The 19,680-nt window shown below is 41.6% G+C and overlaps 1 protein-coding gene across 3 annotated transcripts in view; it reads left to right on the top strand.

Annotated features, from left to right (window-relative positions):
• RBM20 (RNA binding motif protein 20) overlaps positions 1–19,680 on the top strand; it is an 87,399-nt gene that overhangs the window by 18,212 nt on the left and 49,507 nt on the right. The window contains exon 1 of one of the 3 annotated variants that reach the window (XM_065746624.1): positions 1,031–1,147. The exons of the other annotated variants lie outside the window; for them this stretch is intronic. Coding sequence (XP_065602696.1) covers positions 1,134–1,147 — 14 coding nt within the window. The 5' untranslated portion in view covers positions 1,031–1,133. Of the gene's footprint in view, positions 1–1,030; positions 1,148–19,680 lie in introns of those variants that run through there. 3 annotated transcript variants of the gene reach the window in all.

The raw sequence follows: 19,680 nt of genomic DNA, 5'->3' as shown, positions 1-19,680 counted from the left end.
ATGAGAGGGAATGCACATTTGGGAACAGATTTTTGTGGAAGAACACTAATTTGAGCTGCTGCGTTAGTGAAGTTTTTTATACTTTTCACTGGTGCACTGTTAGCTGTGACTAGCAAGTTGCTGCTAAGTAATACCTATCCTTTCATTAACTACATGCAGGTATTTTTTTAGCCCATGATTTAATGACCTTTTTCTCACTGAAGGTTTTTAAAGGTAAATACTCATTATTGCTAAAGTTTCCTATTAAACATCAAAGTTACTGGTAGGATTTCCTTTTGGGAAGATTTGAGTAAAATGCAAATGGACGCATTCAGTTTGTTGTTTTTTTTTTTTTTTTTGCTCCTCTTGTGCACTTTTTTAAACCATCCTTCAGCACTTCTTGTGGTGAGAACAACTTTACACAGCCATGTGCTCTTGTCGCAGTGCAGAATTCCTAAAACAGTTGCAGCTTCGGAGGTGTTTGTAGAGCCTGGCTTCTGAATGTGTATTTCAGAAACATTTTAGAAGTTCTCTATTGAGTAATCTTGGAAAAAGCCTGGTATGCACTCAGCTTACAGAATCTGGACAGAGAATGTACTAATTTTAAATGGAACCAGAGATTTTTCATGGGGGGGAAAATTGTTTCTTATGCAAGGCAGACTTAAAGGAAAAAATACTTGTTCTACCGTTCAGCAAAGAAGGCTGTCTGTCTCAGCAACAACAGATACCTGGTTTCTGTTAATGAAATGGAGTATATCAGAAGCTGATATCTATAGTTTTGCTACAAAATGCTGAAAATCTGCAGTGGAAAAGTTTGGGTCCGATACCTGTTTGTTGAAATGAATTTATTAGCAATTGGTGGCATCTAGTGACTGTCTTTGTCAAGGCACTTACTATACAATTCATCTACAGGCTATAGCAAGTGGTTACCTTACAGACTGTCCCAGCCTTCAGTTCCTGCCTCTTTTTCCCTTTCAAAAGATAAACTTTCCATAGGGCAGTGCTTATCTCCGGGCTTCCTGCTGGCGGAGGCTAAAGCTGCCCCGGCTCGGACAACGCTCACTTGAACCCTGCAAACTTTGGTGGGTGCTCAGCAAGGACATGAGGAACCACTGAGCGTCGGTTGGCAAAGGGAAATCAGGAAAGCAAGGATAATGGATCAGAAAAGGTAGTGTGTTTGTTTAATTCAGTGGTGTTGGTGTACTGCGATTATTTTGAGTTGTGGTTTAAAAATTAATCATACTACTTTTTATGAGTCCATAAAAATGAAGAGTGGTAGGATATGTTACTGCTGTATGCGGCTGCTAGATCTTCTGCAAGAAGTATTCATACTTCCAGTGTGTGTAGTATTGAGTAGATTAGCAGAAGGCGGATGAAGATCTAGATGTTTGATTTCAATTCTTGTGAGCGGAGTGGTGGGGTGGCCTTTGTAAAGACAGTGCTATGTTGTTGGAAGCGTAACGCACAGGCACAAGGGAAGGGGCTTAAAGTAGAGTTTGTTTCTCTTTGTTGCTCCTATTGCCCTTGAGAAATGTGCTTTATATCACTTGTGGTTCAGAGAAAGTTGTTCTCAACTATGGCAGATTCAGATGTCATTGTTTGAAGTGCTCTGTGCGGTCTGCAAAACAAGGAGCTCTGAGATAAGTGGGGGAATGCTTGCTGCTTTCAGATTGTCTATTTTTGACATGGAGACCAGTATCAGGCCCTGGATTTTGTCAGGCCAGGGGGTGGGCACCGAAGGCATTATCTTTTTCTTTTCTTTGTTGACAACATATCCATGTCCCTCCTGGGATGACTGCCTGATAGCGCTGGTATTTAAAATACCTAGATAGGAGAAGTCACGTAAATGTTCTTTCTATTTTTAAGGATGCTCCTTAAAGCTGCTAGAAAGGCTTAGGGAGTTCAGGGGTGTGGGGTGAGAACTCTGCCAGGGGGACCAGCAGCTCATGGAAAAGCTTGTCACCTTCACTTAGCTTTTTTTTTAAGCAGTGATGTGTTAAATGCATGAGTTAAATAATAAGAAACAACTTGCAAGTATTACGTACGCTTCTTCGTTTATCTATTTTTAAAAGGTTAACTTTCAGCATAAGTGTATTTTTTTCTGCTGTGTTTAAGAATATTTTAATGTGGTTGTTTTGGGTTTTTTTTGCTCACATTGTTCAGTCAACTTTTGGTTTAACTTTGTAATGTCTCAGCTTGGTATTGCCCCCTGTTCTCGGGCCCTGCAGTGCTGGAAGAGCAGAGCAGCTTAACTGCAGGATTAATACTCTGTGCTTGCTGGTTAATAATACACATCTGCATGACTAAAAACGGTTTGGTTCTAATTGGCTTTATATCAGAATTGAAAACCTGAACAAAATAATGCAGACAAATTAACCCTGAAAATTGAAGAAATTGATGATAAACAGTGTTCAATTTTCTGGAGCAAATAATGAGAATCAGCTTCAAAAAAATCTGTGTGTAAGTCCTAGGATAAATCTGATGGATGGTTTTGGCAAAACAAGATGCTTTCCCTCTGTCTTTGGTCTCTTTGGTACTGTAACAGCGTTTCCTTTACTGGGGAGGGAGGAGGTGAAGAGAAGGGAATCACTGTACCCGACACAGGTGTTTAACCCGTATGCAGTTTGCTAGTTAAAGACCACTTGCAAAATTTCAACAGCACTTAATATGTGAATTTACATATTTCACTTCCCTATCCCGCCCCCCCCCCCCAAAAAAAAAAAACCTTTTAATGTAGTGTAAGAATGTAATTATTAATAATTAAGGTGATTCTATCTCTGCAACTTAATCATACTGTGGAAAATATGCGGCATGGATATTTTCCTCATGCAGCAGCCTGACATTTCCATTTTGTTCAGTGTCCTTCTGAGGTTTTTGTGCCACCAAAGCTGGTATTTTTATGCCTGCTGATGTGAACTGTGTTTTCAGCAATAATGGTGAATTACACCTGAAAATAAATTAATCTGTTAAGTAATGTGTTTGAGCATGTGTCAGCGAAGCCCACCAATAGGTATTATTTAACCTCCTGCAGCTTTATCATCTATCACTGTAGGCAATAGGTGCAGAGCTCTGTGTGGGGAGTCAGTACTGCTTTGGACAAAGAAAAGCATTGGGATTCTTCAGTCTTTCATTATAAATGATGAGTTTAGAGGCACTGGGGTGGCCCTGGCAGCTCCTCCTGGAGTGTCACTGCTGTCCTGGTTCTTCTGATCTGCGGTATCTGTCTCGCACGCTTTTGCATAAACTGTTTTATAATAGTGTTGGTTTTTGTGAAATCTGTTTAAAAAATACTTGGAATGTTTCTGTACCAAATGAAAACAAGTAGTGCATGTCATCATTGAGTATTAAATTTAGTAAGGGGAGCTGATGATATTCCTCATTTATAGTACTTGTTGAGATCTGTAGGGGTAATTTCTCAGTTACAGACTCACTTGAAAAAACAGGTTATATTAAAAATGCAAAATAAATCTGCAGCTGATGCACCCTGTGTTTATCACTCCAAGAAAAACACTTTCATATCATTGAGAAAAATGTTGTCATTGTATTTTCTTTATTATGGCTTTTTTTGTTGTTGCAGTCATTGCCAGGAGTATTACTCCTGTATTAGGTACACGCAGTCCTACTTCTAAGTGATAATAATAAGAATCACACAAACTGGGCACCCTTTGTCTTGAGCATTTATGATTCTGCCTATGTGGATTTGTTAAATGCTCCTATAAAGGTGTACAAATCTAGCAGCAGAGGCTGCTCTGCAACATTGATTCTGTGGATTTTGAGCGTAGATTAATTTCCAGTGACTCCTAGGGCTGTGTAGTAAATGTGAAAACCTTTACTTTCTAAAAAGTGTACTGTCTGTTTGTGCTTTGGCTCATATTTGGTTAAAGATCTGCTGAATTACAAAGGGGATTTGGTGTTTCTTATTGCCATTCACCTCTCTTCAAACATGTCACACACATGTAGGGGAAATCAAGAAAGAAAAACATAATGCAGTGAGATACTTTGGTCCCCAGCACAGAGCTGGGATTTCTTCCTTAAGCCACCTGTCCTGTTCTCCTGACAGTAGGCACAGCTTAGCCCCCACAGTGTCCTGTATGTTGTACATTATTGCTTGTCATGGTGACTTTCAGTCATAACAAAACCCATCTCTCTGCTCATCATGCATCACACAGGTAGCACAGCAGAGTTTGGGGACAGTGCTGAATACACTGATTCCTTGGGAGCTTTTTGCTGTCCTTTGCAAAGATCTGTTTTTCTATATATATTTTTATATATTTTTTAATCTGCCCTGAAAGCTATGCCAGTGTTATTTCTGTATTATTTGTTTAAAGCAGATTTTACTGTATTTTTTTAAATATAATGTTTCCCTGTAAGTGGAGTGGCCAAGACGATGCCCCAGCCTTGTTGCTGATGCAGCACTGTGTGTCAGAGGCCTGGAATCACTGCACTGAGCTGAATGTCCCTGATCTGCAATCACTGCTGCGAGCAGCTTGTCAGCAAGCCTGGGAAGGAGTTTCAGCTGCAAATCATTCATTTTCACAAGGTTTCAGATATCTCCTTTTTGGGTCAGGTGAAGTTTATCTGTGTTATATCTCAACAATGGCTCTAGAGTATACCAGTGAAAATGGGAAATAATGAACTTTTTTGGGAATAATATGCTTTGGAACAGTTCTTTATGGTCAGCTTTTTTTTCCATTGCATATACATCATAGACATGTAAATAAAATATGCAGTTTCAGAAATCCTATTAAAGCAATAAATGTATTCTGTCTTACTACCCCCTTATCCTTGAGTAAACCGGTCAGGGAGTCTCTCACTGAATTTTAAGCATAAGAGATGTTAATGTCCAGTGTTAAGCTCCATTCTTCAGCTGGTAGAATGGATAAATACTGAAATTCTCAATGAACTAACTAAAGGAGGAATTGAATTTGGGCTTAACAGTGCAGGAGAATAAACTTCTGTATCCAGTTATTGGCTTTGTACGCTCCTGTTTAAAAGCAGATGAGCTTGGGTTTTTCCACACTATTCTGCAAGTTCTCATCAACAGATTTGGAACCCTAATGCTGTTACGTTGATGGAAGTTTGTTCATATTAACATATTGGGGTTAAGAGAGAAAACGAACAAAACTAACCTGAAAATAAACCAAGTGCTGGACCTGGGGAGGTGCTGGTAATATCAACCCTGGAAAACCAGTGGAATTGGTGTTTTTTTTTTTTTCCTTTCCAGCACAATTGAAACATAGAAATCCCATTTTATTTTGCAAGAATGCTTGGATGTCCTCCAATTAAGGGTAAACAAAGGTTTGTCTGTCAGAGTCCCAGGAGCCCTCACATCTGCTTTTGAGAACAGGATGTGGGGAAGGGTAAAAATCTGACACATCTGTGCAGCTGACATGGCTGGGGGAACACCTGGGAGTACCGGCTGATGGGAGCTGGTGGACCCCATGACTTCAGGGCTTCCAGGCAGTGTGGGAGCCCAGCACTGGGGCTGATTATCTGTGGGAAGTTCTGCACCCTAAAGGCTGAACTGACTCCTTCTCCTTTGGAAAATAGAAAAAAATACTTTCAATAATTCTGGAATACTATTTAGGCTGGTTTTAGCATTTATAGTCGTAAAAGTCTTGTAATTTTCAATTTCTTTCAGAATTCAGTCAGGATTCTGTAAGCAGGTGCATTACACTTACGCCTTTATTTTGGTTAGTAGACTTAATTTCAGTAAGACAGAACATTAAGCACAAGCAGGTTGTGCCTGAAGCAGCTGTGCATTCCTCTTGCCATGTGCAGTGAGTGCAGCTCAGGTATGTCACAGTGCCAACCGACCCTTAGCAGAGTGCGGTGCTTGAGTTGTGCAGACCATTTGGCAAACAGAATGTGTAATTTGGATTTTAGTGGACAGATTGTGAAAGATCTTTTCTTCCTAGGCTTTTCCTCATTGATTATTCACCTCTCTCTGTTTTCAGCTAGGAATGTGTTGGTTAGTGAATTCAGTCAACCATTTCCAATAAGTAGCAGTGCTTAATTTGGTTAAAGCTTTCTTGCGTCTCTGCGTATCCTGTCAAGAAGATTTGTTGGGCATATGTTATTGCTTAATCTCCTTGGTTTTGTTTGCAGTGGGGTGCCATGTGCTGACTAACATTTCTAGACATCAGGAGCAGCGCTAATAAAAGCACATTACAAAGTTCTGCCTTCAAGTCTCATTTAAATCAGTACTCAGCTAACTGCGTATTAATGCGTGCAGTATTTTTGATATAGAAATAAAGACCCTTGTTCAGAACACATTTCACAGTGTTCTATGATTTAGCCCTAATTTAAAAAAAAAAAGCGATTACAGCCATCTGTACTTCTGTATTATTAAAACTTGTGGGGAGGATGTGAGATGGGAAGGTGACAGCTGCAGTTGTAATGATACGGTCTTGAAACTCATAGGTGAGCTTTGTGGATGCACTCCTGGTGTGTATGGCATGTGAAGCTTTGGTATTCTCAGTGTGGAAATAAAGTGTGTGCTGAGCAGGAGGCAGCTGAGTGCTTTAGCTCTTGTTTAATTCTTACAGCAAATCCCAAACTTTGCGGATGTTGTTGGTTTGGGGCTTTCCTTGGTCAGCTGAGGTTTCTCTGCTTGTTCTGGTGTGCAGGTTTGAAATCTTCAGTTCCTATAAAGGAAGTTTGTTTCTTCTCTTCTGTTGAGTCTCCTTCTAAGAAAATAAAGATTCTTTAAACTGAGGCAAACTGAAGTAGAGATGGTGTGCTTACAGCAGCCTGCAAATGCTGAAACTTCCTCATTCCAAATAGAGAGGTACTCGAGAAGCAGAGTATTTTAGATGGAGAAGACTATGAAACTGGGCAGTGGGAGGAAGGTTCTGGTGGTGAGAACAGTTGTGTTAATCTGGATGGCAGCTTGTCTTCGGACTGTCTTCATGCTGTGTAACCCTCCGAAGTGGAGGTAAATTCCCTTCTGTGGAAGTAAATTAATGGTTTATGTTTAAAAAAAACAACAGCCAAAAACAAAATCCCACAAATGCATTAACTTGATTTTGAAACTATAGTAACAAAGCATGAAGAGGTTGGCTTCTGTCCTTTTTCAGTCAAATATTTTCAAGTTAAATTTTCAAATAACTATCATGTGTATTTCTGTGCTCCTGCGAGGCACAGGGCACGGGGGAAGATGAAAGCTCGGGCAGGGGAGGAAAGCAAACCCAAGGAATTGCTGGGATGAGTGCTCTGTGAGGATGTGGGAGGGTTAAGTTTTGTCCAAATGGTACAGGAAACAAAGGCAAAAGCATTTTGATGTTGTAATTAAAGGTCAGTGTATTACAACAGTTGAAAAATGTGTGCCTTTCAAATCAAATAACTATGAGGCATTCGGTGTTAGATTTTCGGAGGGGATATGCAAAAGGAATATTACCTAAATAACACTAGTGATCATCAGTCCGTGTACTATAATGCACAGGTCAACTGGTGATCGAAGTGAATTCTTACAGTGTTTTTGTGTTGCATTTAAATATTAAAGAAGTTGGAGTAGGTGACCTTTAAAGGTCTCGTCCAACTCAAAAAATTCCTTGTTTCTGTGAGAATTGTAGATGTTGATTGAAACTTTTTGTTTCCCTTTGGATTATTTAGTTATCTGGAAAGGACATTAATTTGGTTTGTTTGCAAATGTGTCCCTTCACAAAGCCAGGTATGTCCTTTAAGCTTAGGGGAAAGCGTTCTCGGCACAAGCAGGGCTGTGTCCTACGTACCCTTTAAAACTGAATGGAAATGCAGAACCGTTACATACATCAGGAATCCCCGCAAGGACACAGACTGTACAGTCTTATCTATCTCCTATGGATTTCTTTCTTTTTTTTTTTGTGGGCTAAGATTGTTGGAATTTGAGACTTGAACCTAACTTTCTGAGAAGTAGATTTTTATCTTCAGTTTTATTTGAGTTTTGTAGCCAAACTGATTATAGATTTTCTAGTGATATGTAAAGCAAAAATAGCTGGGAAATGCACGAACTCCTGTAAAGTCTGTGAAATATAATGAAACAAGGGCTGAAATTATAGATAGTGCATGCATTTTAACGGCATCTAGTAACAATTATTGCACTAAGCGAAAGGAGAGCTAAGTGAACGCGTGAGACCGCGGGCACTCCCTCCTGCAGTATTTAGGGCAGGAGCAATCGGCACAGGGTAGGAGGATGGCTGCCGGGTCCCCTCTGTGTACCCACCTCGCTGTGTGGCTCTGGGTGTCCCTCGTGGGGCCGTCCCGCATCGCTATCGGTGCCGCTATCGCTGGGGTTGTGCCGCAGCCGAGAGGTCTCAGTGCTGTTGTGCAGATGGAGCAGGAGGGTTTGTCTCTACCTCAAAGACTTTGCTAAGGATTAGAGGGCTTTATCAAGGATTGTGTGGTTTCTTTGCTCTGGGTGTGTTTGCAGTCCGGTTTGAAAGATGAGCACGAGAGGTTTCCCTAACGCAGTGAACTGAGTAATGTGAGTTGAAGCACAACGGAGGGGGACAATAAACGTGGGGGGAACAAAGGGAAGGAGTCACACAGCCAAGCCAAACAGCCGCACGGAACAGCTCGGGAATACTCAGATTGCCTCCAGACCATTTAAACGATTTAAATTGTAAACAGTTCAGCAGTAATTTCCCAGTGTATATTTGGCTACTGGAAAAGCTCTACAGTGTGATCCCTTTTTGTTCACATGTTCCTTAAAAATAGAACTTATTACTCTCTCTCATGTGAATGAACTGGGATACTCCCTGAGTGCAGTTTAAAAGATCAGTATTAGAACTTAAACCATAGAAAACACAGGTGCAGAGAACATAAATAAGATTGCACATGCTTTAGCTCTTCCATACTGTGAGCTGTTTAATTATCCTGCTCTGCTTGTAACTGAATATAGCCAAAACCAGGCTTGTGTTTATGGACAGCGATGGCTGATATTTCTTATGAGATTCCTGGATGAGATTGCTGTATCATCTGACGCTCTTGACCAAAAGTCATTTTCTTACCTCCTAGCCTGTCAAGAACAGCAGACTTTTCTTGCAGCTTGATGACAGATGAGACTAGTGTGCTGCACATGGGAATCTCCGTGTGAGATGTGAATGAATGAGCTTTATTGCAGAGGGTTAAGAAGGCTTGCTTTTTCATTTATTTTCCTTCTAAATGAGCATGGAGGGAATCAGTATGGGTCATTGATGGTAATAGCTCCAAGGAAAAGTCACCTGTCTGGATGCCTCATGGTGTTGGGAAAGGGAAGGGCTTCTTATATTCAAGCTGCAACTTTGAGTGTAAAGCCTTGTTGATGTTATCTGGGGTTGAGTGTTTTTGGTGGTTCCTGCACTGATAGGTTTGGTTTGTGTTCCTGGTGAATGAGCATCTGTCTCACAAAGCTTGGCTGTTGGCCTCAGCACCAGGCAATCAAGTCACCTGAACCTCTAGAAATCGACATTCCACTTTGTATGGATGTTGCTGGGATTTATCATATCCCTTCCTGGCTGTATTGCTGCTGTTTGGTGCAGCAGCAGCTCTATTTCCCAGTAGACTAAGAACCTGTTTCAGTCTTTCAGGGCCATCAGAAAGTCAGTAGCCACTTCAAGATGCTCAGGCAACTGTGTCTTGTTTTGATGCTGCACATATCATCTTGCTGCATGCTCACTTGGGAGTTCTCCCTAATTCCTGCAGAAAGCGCTGGAGAGGAAATAGGGAAGAGCTACAAGGGGCGAAACTATCGAAACCAGTGAACTTCTGCAGTCAGTGTTGGAATTGCTTGCTACTAGCTGAGTGACATTTAACAACAACAAAAAAAAGTGGACCTGTCATCCCAAAAAAGGAGAGAAACATTGCCTTTTCTGCAAGTTAACTGTATGGAAGTAACTTCCAGGCTTGTATGAACTTTCTTCGATTTGGGTGGGAACTAGGTTTGCTTAGGCTGTTCCAAAAAGGGACCAAAAAAGGTCACTGAGCTATTGGGTTGGGGTGGGTGAGTTTGTCGCTTTGGGGTGACAGTGTGGCTGGCTGATTCCTTCCAGGAATCTCTGAACTCTGAGAGTAAGTTTAAAGGTGAATACGGTGTCATTGACTCAACTTACCTATCACTAACACTTCCCATCTTGTCAAATGTGCGTGTTTATCTATACCTCTGCTGAAAGGACTGGGTTCAAAAGATAAACTCTAACAGTGATGTGGACTCAGTTTGACCTTGCCAGAAGTCCCTTCACCTTGGCTGTACTGCTTTTCATACAAGGGAATGCAAATGCCTATATGTGCCACTTCTTTTTCCACTTCACTGGCAATGGTTTCTAAGAAGAGAGCAAATCTACCCATAGTCCTTGAATCAAACTTTTGACAGTGATCCACTATGCATTTTCTGTTGTTAAAAATGGGATTGACAATTAGAGTAAGTGGATGGGATAACCGAGACTAGAGTTCCTCTGTTGGTCAGCAGTGCCTTTTCACCATGCTTTGGAGGATGGATGTCCCTCCTGGCTGCTGTTCCTGTGTGCGATGTGTCAGAACAATGCTGATGGCAGATGGAAGCCCTGCGGTAAATATGCACAGTTATGGTTTAAATGAAAAAGCTGTGGGAAAGGAAATACATTAAGCCATTGTGGCTGTTTTATCTTTTAAGTAAGCCTCTGTAATAAATTGTGAGTTTTTGCTGGACTTACCCTTGATATTTCTTAGATTCCTTTCTTGAGTGGGGAAGGGAGCAGAATAGAAATGGAATTGAAGCGTAAGAATTATTGGAATACAGAAGCAACTGAAAATTAAATTAGGTCATGCATGTGGAAAGAAATCCTTTCCCATATGGTCTCTTTCGTGAGCACACTTCAGGAAATCCTGGTCTCACAGATCAGAAAACATGCACTGAGCACACAAGTATGTGGTTTGTATAGATGGTGTTGTGAAGGCAGTGCTTAGGAAGTGCTTTACAACCAGGAAGAACAGAGCCCTGCATCTGGGGAGAGCTCAGCTTGGTGAGGAATTGAGTGTGGGCTTCTTTGGACTATACTCAGTGTTCAGCCTTTTAACTCTTTGGAGCTCAGATACTGGCTGGATTGTCAGGGGTTTCATGCCTGATGCTCTCTAATTTTTTCAGTTTTAAGAATGTTTTGCATATATTCACTCTGGCTAAAACGGCAAGGATGTGGAAGTTTACCTGGTGTAGGGAACCTGCTTTGGCAGGGGGGTTGGACTCAATTTCTTGAGGTCCCTTCCAACCCCTATGATTCTGCAAAACAGTTGCTAAAATTCAGAGCTGTTGCCACGACTCTAAAATCGTTTTCTCTCTCATATGCCTCATTTGATTCTCATCTTCTTCCTCTTCTCCTGGTTGTTAGAATTTGCATATCCTAGAAGGATGGACTATCCTAAGAACAAAACTACTTGCGCTAGAGCAATGTGGAGAAACACACATTTTTCTTCTTCCCAGTAATAAATCACCTTTAAGGTACGTTAAAACCTTATTCTGCAGTGCCCATGCCCAGTGCAGTAGCAGTGCAGGATTCAGGGGGAGAGCAGAGATCTAACCTGCCAGCCCTGCAGGCTGTGCCAGGTGCTGCTGGTCCCTGCTGGGGCGATGGAGCTCCTCCTTGCTCCATCCAGCCCCATTGCTTGTGTTCTGGCCAGTTTATTTTAAGCTGGCCTGAAATATCTCTGTGCTGTACCATAGCGGGTAATGTATGCAAAGTCGTGTATTTCAGTGGTGTCAATTGCAGAAAAACTATTCTGTCACAAGGAAACCTAACGGAGAGGGGGAAAAAATAGAAGAATAGCGTGATTCTAAGTGAGCTGTTGCAGACTCTTACATGTTGGTCTCCTGCTTTTCAGAAGACTTGTGGGAGATGGAATTCTGCTATAAAAAAATGTGGCCAGCTGAGGACACTGAGTTAAATGGTGGCTTGTCTGGGCTCTGTTGTGTCAGCAACTTCATATCCTCCTAAGAGCTTGTTGATCTTCTTACAAGGGCTCAGTGTGAACAAAGTCAGGGCAGAGCTGATGCGAAATATGCATTGTAGGGCCAAGTCATGCACAGCAGGAGGAGTACACCCACATGTAACACGCGTTGGTGCTGCAGGTGCCTAAATGCTGGCTAACCATTATTTTTGTCGTGTTGAGCTGTACTTAGAGCTGTGCACTCAGTTTTGCTCACTCTCTGCTGTATGCCCACCAATCTGTAAATATTGCTTTAATAAGGAAAAAAAAAGCTGTAGCAGGGTGGACTTATTTTTTTTTTTAAACCTCCCTGAAGTACACTGTGGGCAGAATAGCTTCAATTTCAGCTCTCAAAGCAGCTTTTGTTCTTGGAGTAAAATGCCTTCCTGAGGAGAGCTGTGTGCTGGCCAGCGCTGACGCGGATGGGGCACCTAATTCCCTCATGGAGGAGAAATTGTAAACAGGAGGAAATGCAGATGTCTTCCTTGTTCAGATGGCTGCTGGGATAATGCCACACTGTGTGCCATGTGTGCTCTGCCATGTGGTTCCTGCAGTTCCCACTGGGGCTTTCTGTAAGTGTTCACTGCAGCATTCCTTCTGGAGCTGTGCCGACATGGATGTCCCTCACAGCCCTCCTCCTCCCTGTGTCTTTTCTGGTGCTTACCTGTGTCCAAGTACATAGATATCTTAAGAGTGAAGCCTTTGAAAACTAATTTTCCTCACTGCTTATTTTCTAATGTAGACTTCAATTTTTTTAATTATTATTATTTTTTAAAGAGTTGTTCGTTCACTTGTGGGTAAGAGCTGAACGTTTTCGCTAGTGACAGAGGGCTATGGTCTGAAGTTCCACTCCTGTTTCTGTAGCTGTCCACCCCATGCACTTTGAGGTGCAGAGCTGGGAACTCCTCTACTCCTCGAGTCAATGGTTCACTTTTTTTGTTCAGCATTTATCCGTTCTCTTGCTCACAAAACAGCCCAGATTTCTCCCCGTGACAGAACTGATGTGGAGTCTCCTTCATTCCAAGGGAACAGACTCCAGTTTCTCTCAAGGCTGAGCCCAGTGTCATGGTGGGGCAGTAAAACTCAATTTTGGCCTTTGTCATAGCACTCTGTGAGTGGCAAACCTCATCAAACCTCCTCCAGAAGTGTACTGGTGTGTGTGGAGGGACAACAGTGTGCTTCTTTAGGCTGAAATATCAGCCCAGAGAGAACAGCTTCATCAGCTCGGGGAGTGACATGCTCAAGCTGGGTTGAAGTTTGAAAAATAAACACAACTCCTTAAAAATATTTTGAAAGTACCTTTTGTTACTTTAGTGCAAGGGAGGCATAACAATCTAATGCCAGCTGTCTTTTTGATAAATGACCCTACATAGACTAGTGGAGGCTGTGACATTCCTTTTATCCCCTCTTGATAATCTGAAAATCTTCTGTGCTGGAGTGTCTGCCCCAGGGCAGTAACGCAGGAACGCCGGATAAATTATGCCTTTCATTCCCTGTTGGATAAGTTAGCCAGCAAGTTACACAATGAGCCTGTGTGGGCTAACAAGGGTACACCAAAACTGTATGGGATGCCTTCCCTGGGAATCAGAGAATTAGGGATTTATTAATGATAGTGCAAAAAGATATTGATGAGTGGAAGAGATGGGAATGACTTGTGACGTGGTTATGTTAGCTAGGATGTAAATTTTGTACTGATCTTCAGAGAGAATTGTAAGCCCACTGCTTACTCCCTGCATGTTCCATTGGGGCACTAGCTGCTGCACTTGGGCTGGAGATATCCATTCCATTCATCAGAAAGTGAATGTTCACTGTAGTGAATGGAAGTCGTTATATTTATTGAGTGAAAGTTGAGCTGGCCAGCAAATTCTAACAAATTTAACACATAGTGTGTTATTTTCTCTCTTAATAGATCCATGCTTTGAAAGCATTTTAGCTTTTAATCTCTCTTGTGAGTTACCTCTGCTCTTTTTGCAAAGGCATCCTTCAGGGCATTGTTACATCTCATTGTTGTTCACCTCCTGTGTGCTCTCCTCAGTGTTCAGAAGACTTCTGGAGATTGTGGCACGGTTCTTCAGCCAATTGTTTGAGCATTCGGGAATGCTAAGTGTCCTTGATCTTCCCTCTTAGGTAATTCAGGTGAAGTGCAGCAGTGTATTCCAGTGTCCTCATTTCAATGGCCTGTATTTTTCTCAATCGTACTTATGAGCATGCTAAAGTTTGTGTTCCAATAGAAAAAGTTAATTTCAGAATTATTAACAAAGTCTTGTTTCTTCCAAGTCCTCTTCAGTTCAAGACAAGTTGACTGGAACATGGATTTTGAAGATATTTAACTACATCAATAAGCATGAAGATATTTAACTACATCAATAACCTAAAATGTCATTGACTTTAAAGATTTTTAACAAATTCAAGATGTGGCACAAGACCTCATCAGCACAAAATTATGTGAGAATGATTTGTAGTTGTTGTTGCACAATCCAAAGTGCTTTCCAAAGAGTTGAGAACGATAATGCTCATAGAAATAGGAGACAATAAACTGTTAGTGTATTTATTGTCCCAACTGCTAATATCCACAAACATCAGATCATTTTGAGTGGTGTGTGCATATATAAACATACGCAATGTATAATTTATCCCATGTTGTGTTCCAGGGTAAGATTAATGTAATGTGCTGCATTTGGCGCAGAACCTGAATTCATTTGGAAGATAGAGCCAGTGCAGAATGTGTCAGCTTGCTTTTTTAAGCAGTGCCCGTCTGTGAAAAATTGCAGCCTGTATTATGTGATCTGAACTAACTGGAATTTTGCTTGCAAGCATTTTAGATATAACATTTCTGACTGGTCATTTTTTCCTTGCAAATGATCCGAAGTGGGAACCTCCTGCCTGGAAACATGCATCTATCTCTGCAGTGCTGCAGAGACCCTTGGGTTGCTTGGCCCCTGAACTCGGGGCTGAGGGTGCATGTTGAGCTCATGAGGCAGGAGACCTCGGGGACTGTGCTGGCATTGTCATGTCCAGTAGTTCTGCACACAGTGTTTTGATTAAAAAGGAATACTGAGAGACAAGACTTCACTTTTTTGAAGACATGAATATGTGATTAAAAGACATAATTATTTTCCACAGAAATAAGTAGAAATCTTTCTCTTGACTCCAGCAGGTTTTGGAACAATGTCAAGACATCTGTTTTTAATTGCATATTACAAGGAATGAAATTGAAGAGGTCATGATAATTACTTCCATGGCAGAAGTCAATTTAGCACATAAAATTATTTAGCTTAGTATTCATTTAAGGATAACAAGTGGTACGTACTAAACCAGAGTTATGTAGACATTAATGGCTGAACAGTTGTGTCCACTAAAATAAAAAGAGGTTATCAAGAATGACTTATATGCTGAGTTGGAATTGTTGAGAAATGAGGTGATGGTTATGCTTTGGAAGTCAGATTTCAGATTTTGTCTTCTGTGCTTAGAGAATAGATTCCAGGTGAGGCTGTGTGCCTGATTTAGATACAAGATGATCTATATTTTATTTAGTATGAATTCTTTATGAAGAGTAGAGAAAGAGAATCTGTTCTGCTTTACGTAGGTCAGGTTCTTTTCACTAGGCTTACAAAGAAAACACCAAGATTTGTTTTTATTTCTAATGGTAACCAGTCAAGGAGAAATGTTATATTTTTCTCACTCTAGGCAATCCAAAATCCAGATGATAACATTCATGTGTCTTTATTTGTTGATGCCCAACTTATGTATGGACTATAGGGGAAACCAAGGGTGATGTTATAGAATCATTTGAGTTGGAAGGACCCTTAAAGGTCATTTGGTCCAACTCCCCTGCAGTGAACAGGCACATGCACAGCTGAACCAGGTTTAATCTGTGCTTTGAATATGTGCTTCTTATATTTGTAGCATAGTGGGAAATGAAGAATTATTCCCAAGAAGGATTCCCTTGGTTTGACAGAGCACACAATTCCTTTCTCCATCCTTTGTGTTATTACTGACTGAACCATGGAATAGCTTCTCTGGGCTGATGTGCAGTCACTCTTTGACAGAGGAGAGAAGACTCACTATCAAGCAGGTGTGCCCTGATCATGTATAACTGTGGTCAAACTCATGTGTTCGCCCAAACCCCCTGAGTTGAGGCATGGTTGCCCCCCACTGCTGCCCTCAGTCTGCTGCTCAAAGCAGTCCCCTCATGGGAGATGGGCAGGAGATGTCTTGGAAACGTAGGAGTTTGCAGTAGTGACGTGGAGAGGTGGTGATGGACATTGGGAAACTAATGCAGACATAAAGGGGTAATAAAGGTGTTGGAAAATATATTTGAAAGCAGTGTGCAAAACAAATGGCTTTGTGTTTAATTTTTGGACATTTCACAGGAATTTGAAATTATCTGTGGGGTTGGTTTGAGAATAATTAATGTTGAAAGTGGTAAGATGTGAAGTGGGTATATTCAGCAACACATTCTGTCCTTGGGTCTGCCTTCTTTCCTTCCTTCCATCCATCTTCTGCAGATGGGACAACTTAGAGAGCATCTCTGGAAGGTTCCCTGGGCTCTGGGTGTGTAATTGGTGCTTCCTTCTTGGAGGAGCTTGGGGAGCTTGTAAATGCACGGCCAGGATTGCTGCTGTGTGTTTCTGCAGGGTAAGGACTGAAAGGCACTGCAAGGGTCACTGCTGTGCTGTGTGCTCAGTAACTCAGTGTTGGATAGGAAAGGGTTACATTTATTTGTCTGCTGAACAGTGATAAACAGTTGTCACTGATGATAATTTATCTAAACTGCAGGTGGTCTTTGGTAATGACAAATGCAGGCTTTATGACCTATGTCCAAGCTAGTAAACACTTCAGTGCATCTCTGGGCTAGCGCAGCTAAAAATAGCCACTAACACCAGAGAAATCTACTCTAAGGATTTCTGTACTTCAGTAACATTTATGGTTCTCTGTCTGCACTGCAAGCAGAAAATGGGTAAGAGAGGAAGACCAAAATAAGCAAAATGATTGTGGAAAATAGGAAAAGCCTGGTAGAGGTGTGATTGCAGCAGCAGTGTGTGAAGGTTGATGGGTAATGCTATAAATGCTGGTTTATATTTGTATCTTAAAATGATGGCAGTGCTGGAAGCAAGGGAGCAATTCACTTCCCCTCAGTCACTGAGATTGTCATCCAGTTTAAATTGTTTCTTAGTAAATTATTTTTGTACTTCAGGATAATTATTTTTGTGATTGTCATTTCAGTTAACTGCTTGAAGTGTTAGAGCTTCTGCATATGGTTATTAGTTGTAATTGAGAGACAAAGAAATGCAGCCAGTGCTGGAATAAACAAGCAGGGATGTTTCTAGAAGCTGCAGTTTCCTGTCACATGTACTTACTCCAGTTAATACCTAGAGAAGCCTCTGTCTGTAGTGTAACACTTCTGCACAGAGTACGATGGATTTATGTTAAAAAAGCCTTACAGAAACTTGCAAGGGTGAACCTCCTGCTGGTGAAACGAGTGTGCTAACCTAGCATTGCAGTGCTGTGGTTCAGTTTGTGGTGGATCTCCATGGTTTCCTCCATTGTCTCTTTCTTTGCTCACCTGTTAAAAGTACCTTACACCAATACTGGACAGTCCCAAACTGTAAAATGGAATTAAGCAAAATTAGTAAGGCACTTTAGAGTTAACAAATAAAGAACTGTGCAGATAACTTTAAGAGTCATCTTGGGGCCAGCGATGCTAATGTTTAATTGTGTGGGCTGAACTGATTGCTCAACCTTTTATGGTATAGCAAAGCAGGCAGGCGCAGTAGAGGTGGAAGTTTGCTGTTCTGCATTAAAGCTTCCCTGAGTGTCTGGACCAAAGGCAGATTTGTTTACTAGCAGTGCCTTATTCTGCAGATTCTGTAACTGTGAGGTTTATGCTGCTGTCATTCCAGAGCCCGGGAAAAATGTATCCATGCTGTCCCATTTAATGAACGAAATAGGATGCCAGTCACTCTTGACAAGTGTGTGGTCCAATGCCCTGTGGATTTCAGTAATCCTTGCTTGCCTGTGTCCGCAGAGCTATGTCATTATGTCATAAAAGCAAACGACACAATAAATGTTAGCTTGTGTGGAGTTAATGTGGGTTAATTTAATGTGGGTTATATATGCTTTACCATGTGCTGTTCTGATACTGTATATGCATAGTAAGACAAGTGGCATGAATAAAATGATTCCTGTGCTTTTACCCCTGCAGGATCAGGCTCTAGATGTTGTCTGCATACATTATTTGCAAATGAGTGTAAAATAAGCTAAATGTATATATTGTGTATTCTTGTACTGTTTCTGCTGTAAAGTGGGCTATAGAGAATTTTGGTAGGGTTACTTGTACTCTGATACAGTGCTCAGATAATTTATGTTCCTATAACTACTCTGAGCAGGGGAAAGAAGAGAAATAGGTTCCTTACATTCTTGCTTGGATTTATGCTTCTGGAGTGTTCCAAATTATGTCCTTTGCTATGCTCTGCAGTATGTAACAATCACCTGCTGCCCTTCTTGTGGGAATGTGCAGTCCAGTTCTGCTAGGTCGTTCTTGACTCCTGGGAAGCTAAAAACAGCTTGCCCATCCATGTGTAAATGTTACACACTGTGAATTGCCCAGAGGCAAGTGAATCCCTTTTTGCATCTGTTTCTGTGAAAGGTTTGATGTTCCAAGTTATTTATATCCTGCAGTTATTGCCAAATATATGATGTAATTTCCTAACTTGTGGCCTCATGACTACTTGCTGATGTTATTCCATTTCACAAATAGCATGAATGAAATACAAACTTCATACACCTAAAAGAAAACTTGTCTCGTCTGCTTCTCCCACCTGTTGTCTCCCTGTATGCAGACGATGCTGCTGCCATTGCTGGCTTCGCAGCTCCTGTTGCAAGCTGCTTCTCCAAGGGCAGTTGCTGCGTGTCTCAGGCTGTAAGAAATAAAAAATGTCCTTTTTCTGCTCTTGTGATTGTTGTAGGTTGAGGGGTTGAATTCCTCCCAAGACACTGGCGCACGTCATTTCATCCATCTGCATATTTATTTTGTTTTGTCCAATGGCCTCACGCTTCCTGAACTGGGGGGAGGGCAATTTTAAATCCTCTGCCCTTGTAAAAACAATAATTTTATGGTTTATAGCTGCATGGCGTGTGCACAGTAGGCTAAGCTGATTGGTAACACCAGGGTTTCCCGTGAAGCTGGTGGGATTGACAGCCACAGCTTGATGATGAAGACAGATGGAAATCTGCTGTGTCTGCAGGCAGTCATGCCCAGCAGGTTTTAAGGCTGCAGCTATGTTAACACAAGGCATGCAGAAGAGGCAAGACCCCAAACCCCTGGTCCCTGAAACCACTGGGGCATGGGGAATGAATACAGCTTTCCCTAAACGCCTGTTGTTGTGAGGTTTCTTGGCTTTGTTGCTTGGGCTTTGTTGCATCTAGCTCGTGTCTTGCTGACTGTGTTGTAGAGTATGTGAAGTAGTAATCTATTGTCACTTGGAGCTGCTTGTCACCTCATCCTCATGAGGTGGGCTGGTGGCTGCTGGCGGGTCACAGCCCTTTTCTGAGGCTTTAGGAGCTGCATGCCATCAGTGTCCTCTCATCCCAAGCCAGTGCTCCTGCTCATCACCAGGGTACTCCTCATTTTGTCCATTGCTCAGCACAGTACTTGCTTCTAGCACTTTTATTTTAAGGCATTGCAGAACATGTGCTGTGTGACCTACACAAATACATTAAGAGGGCAGTACTGTGTACTTCTCTTTGATTTTAATCAATACAAAGAAACTTCCCCTTATCACT

The sequence above is a fragment of the Cyrtonyx montezumae genome, unplaced genomic scaffold, assembly GCF_038088225.1.
Source record: "Cyrtonyx montezumae isolate F1298 unplaced genomic scaffold, pur_monq_1.0 scaffold_4, whole genome shotgun sequence".
NCBI classification, from domain to species: Eukaryota; Metazoa; Chordata; class Aves; order Galliformes; family Odontophoridae; genus Cyrtonyx; species Cyrtonyx montezumae.
Note: the sequence above shows the minus strand (reverse complement) of the source record. Positions and strands in the feature narration are given on the sequence as shown.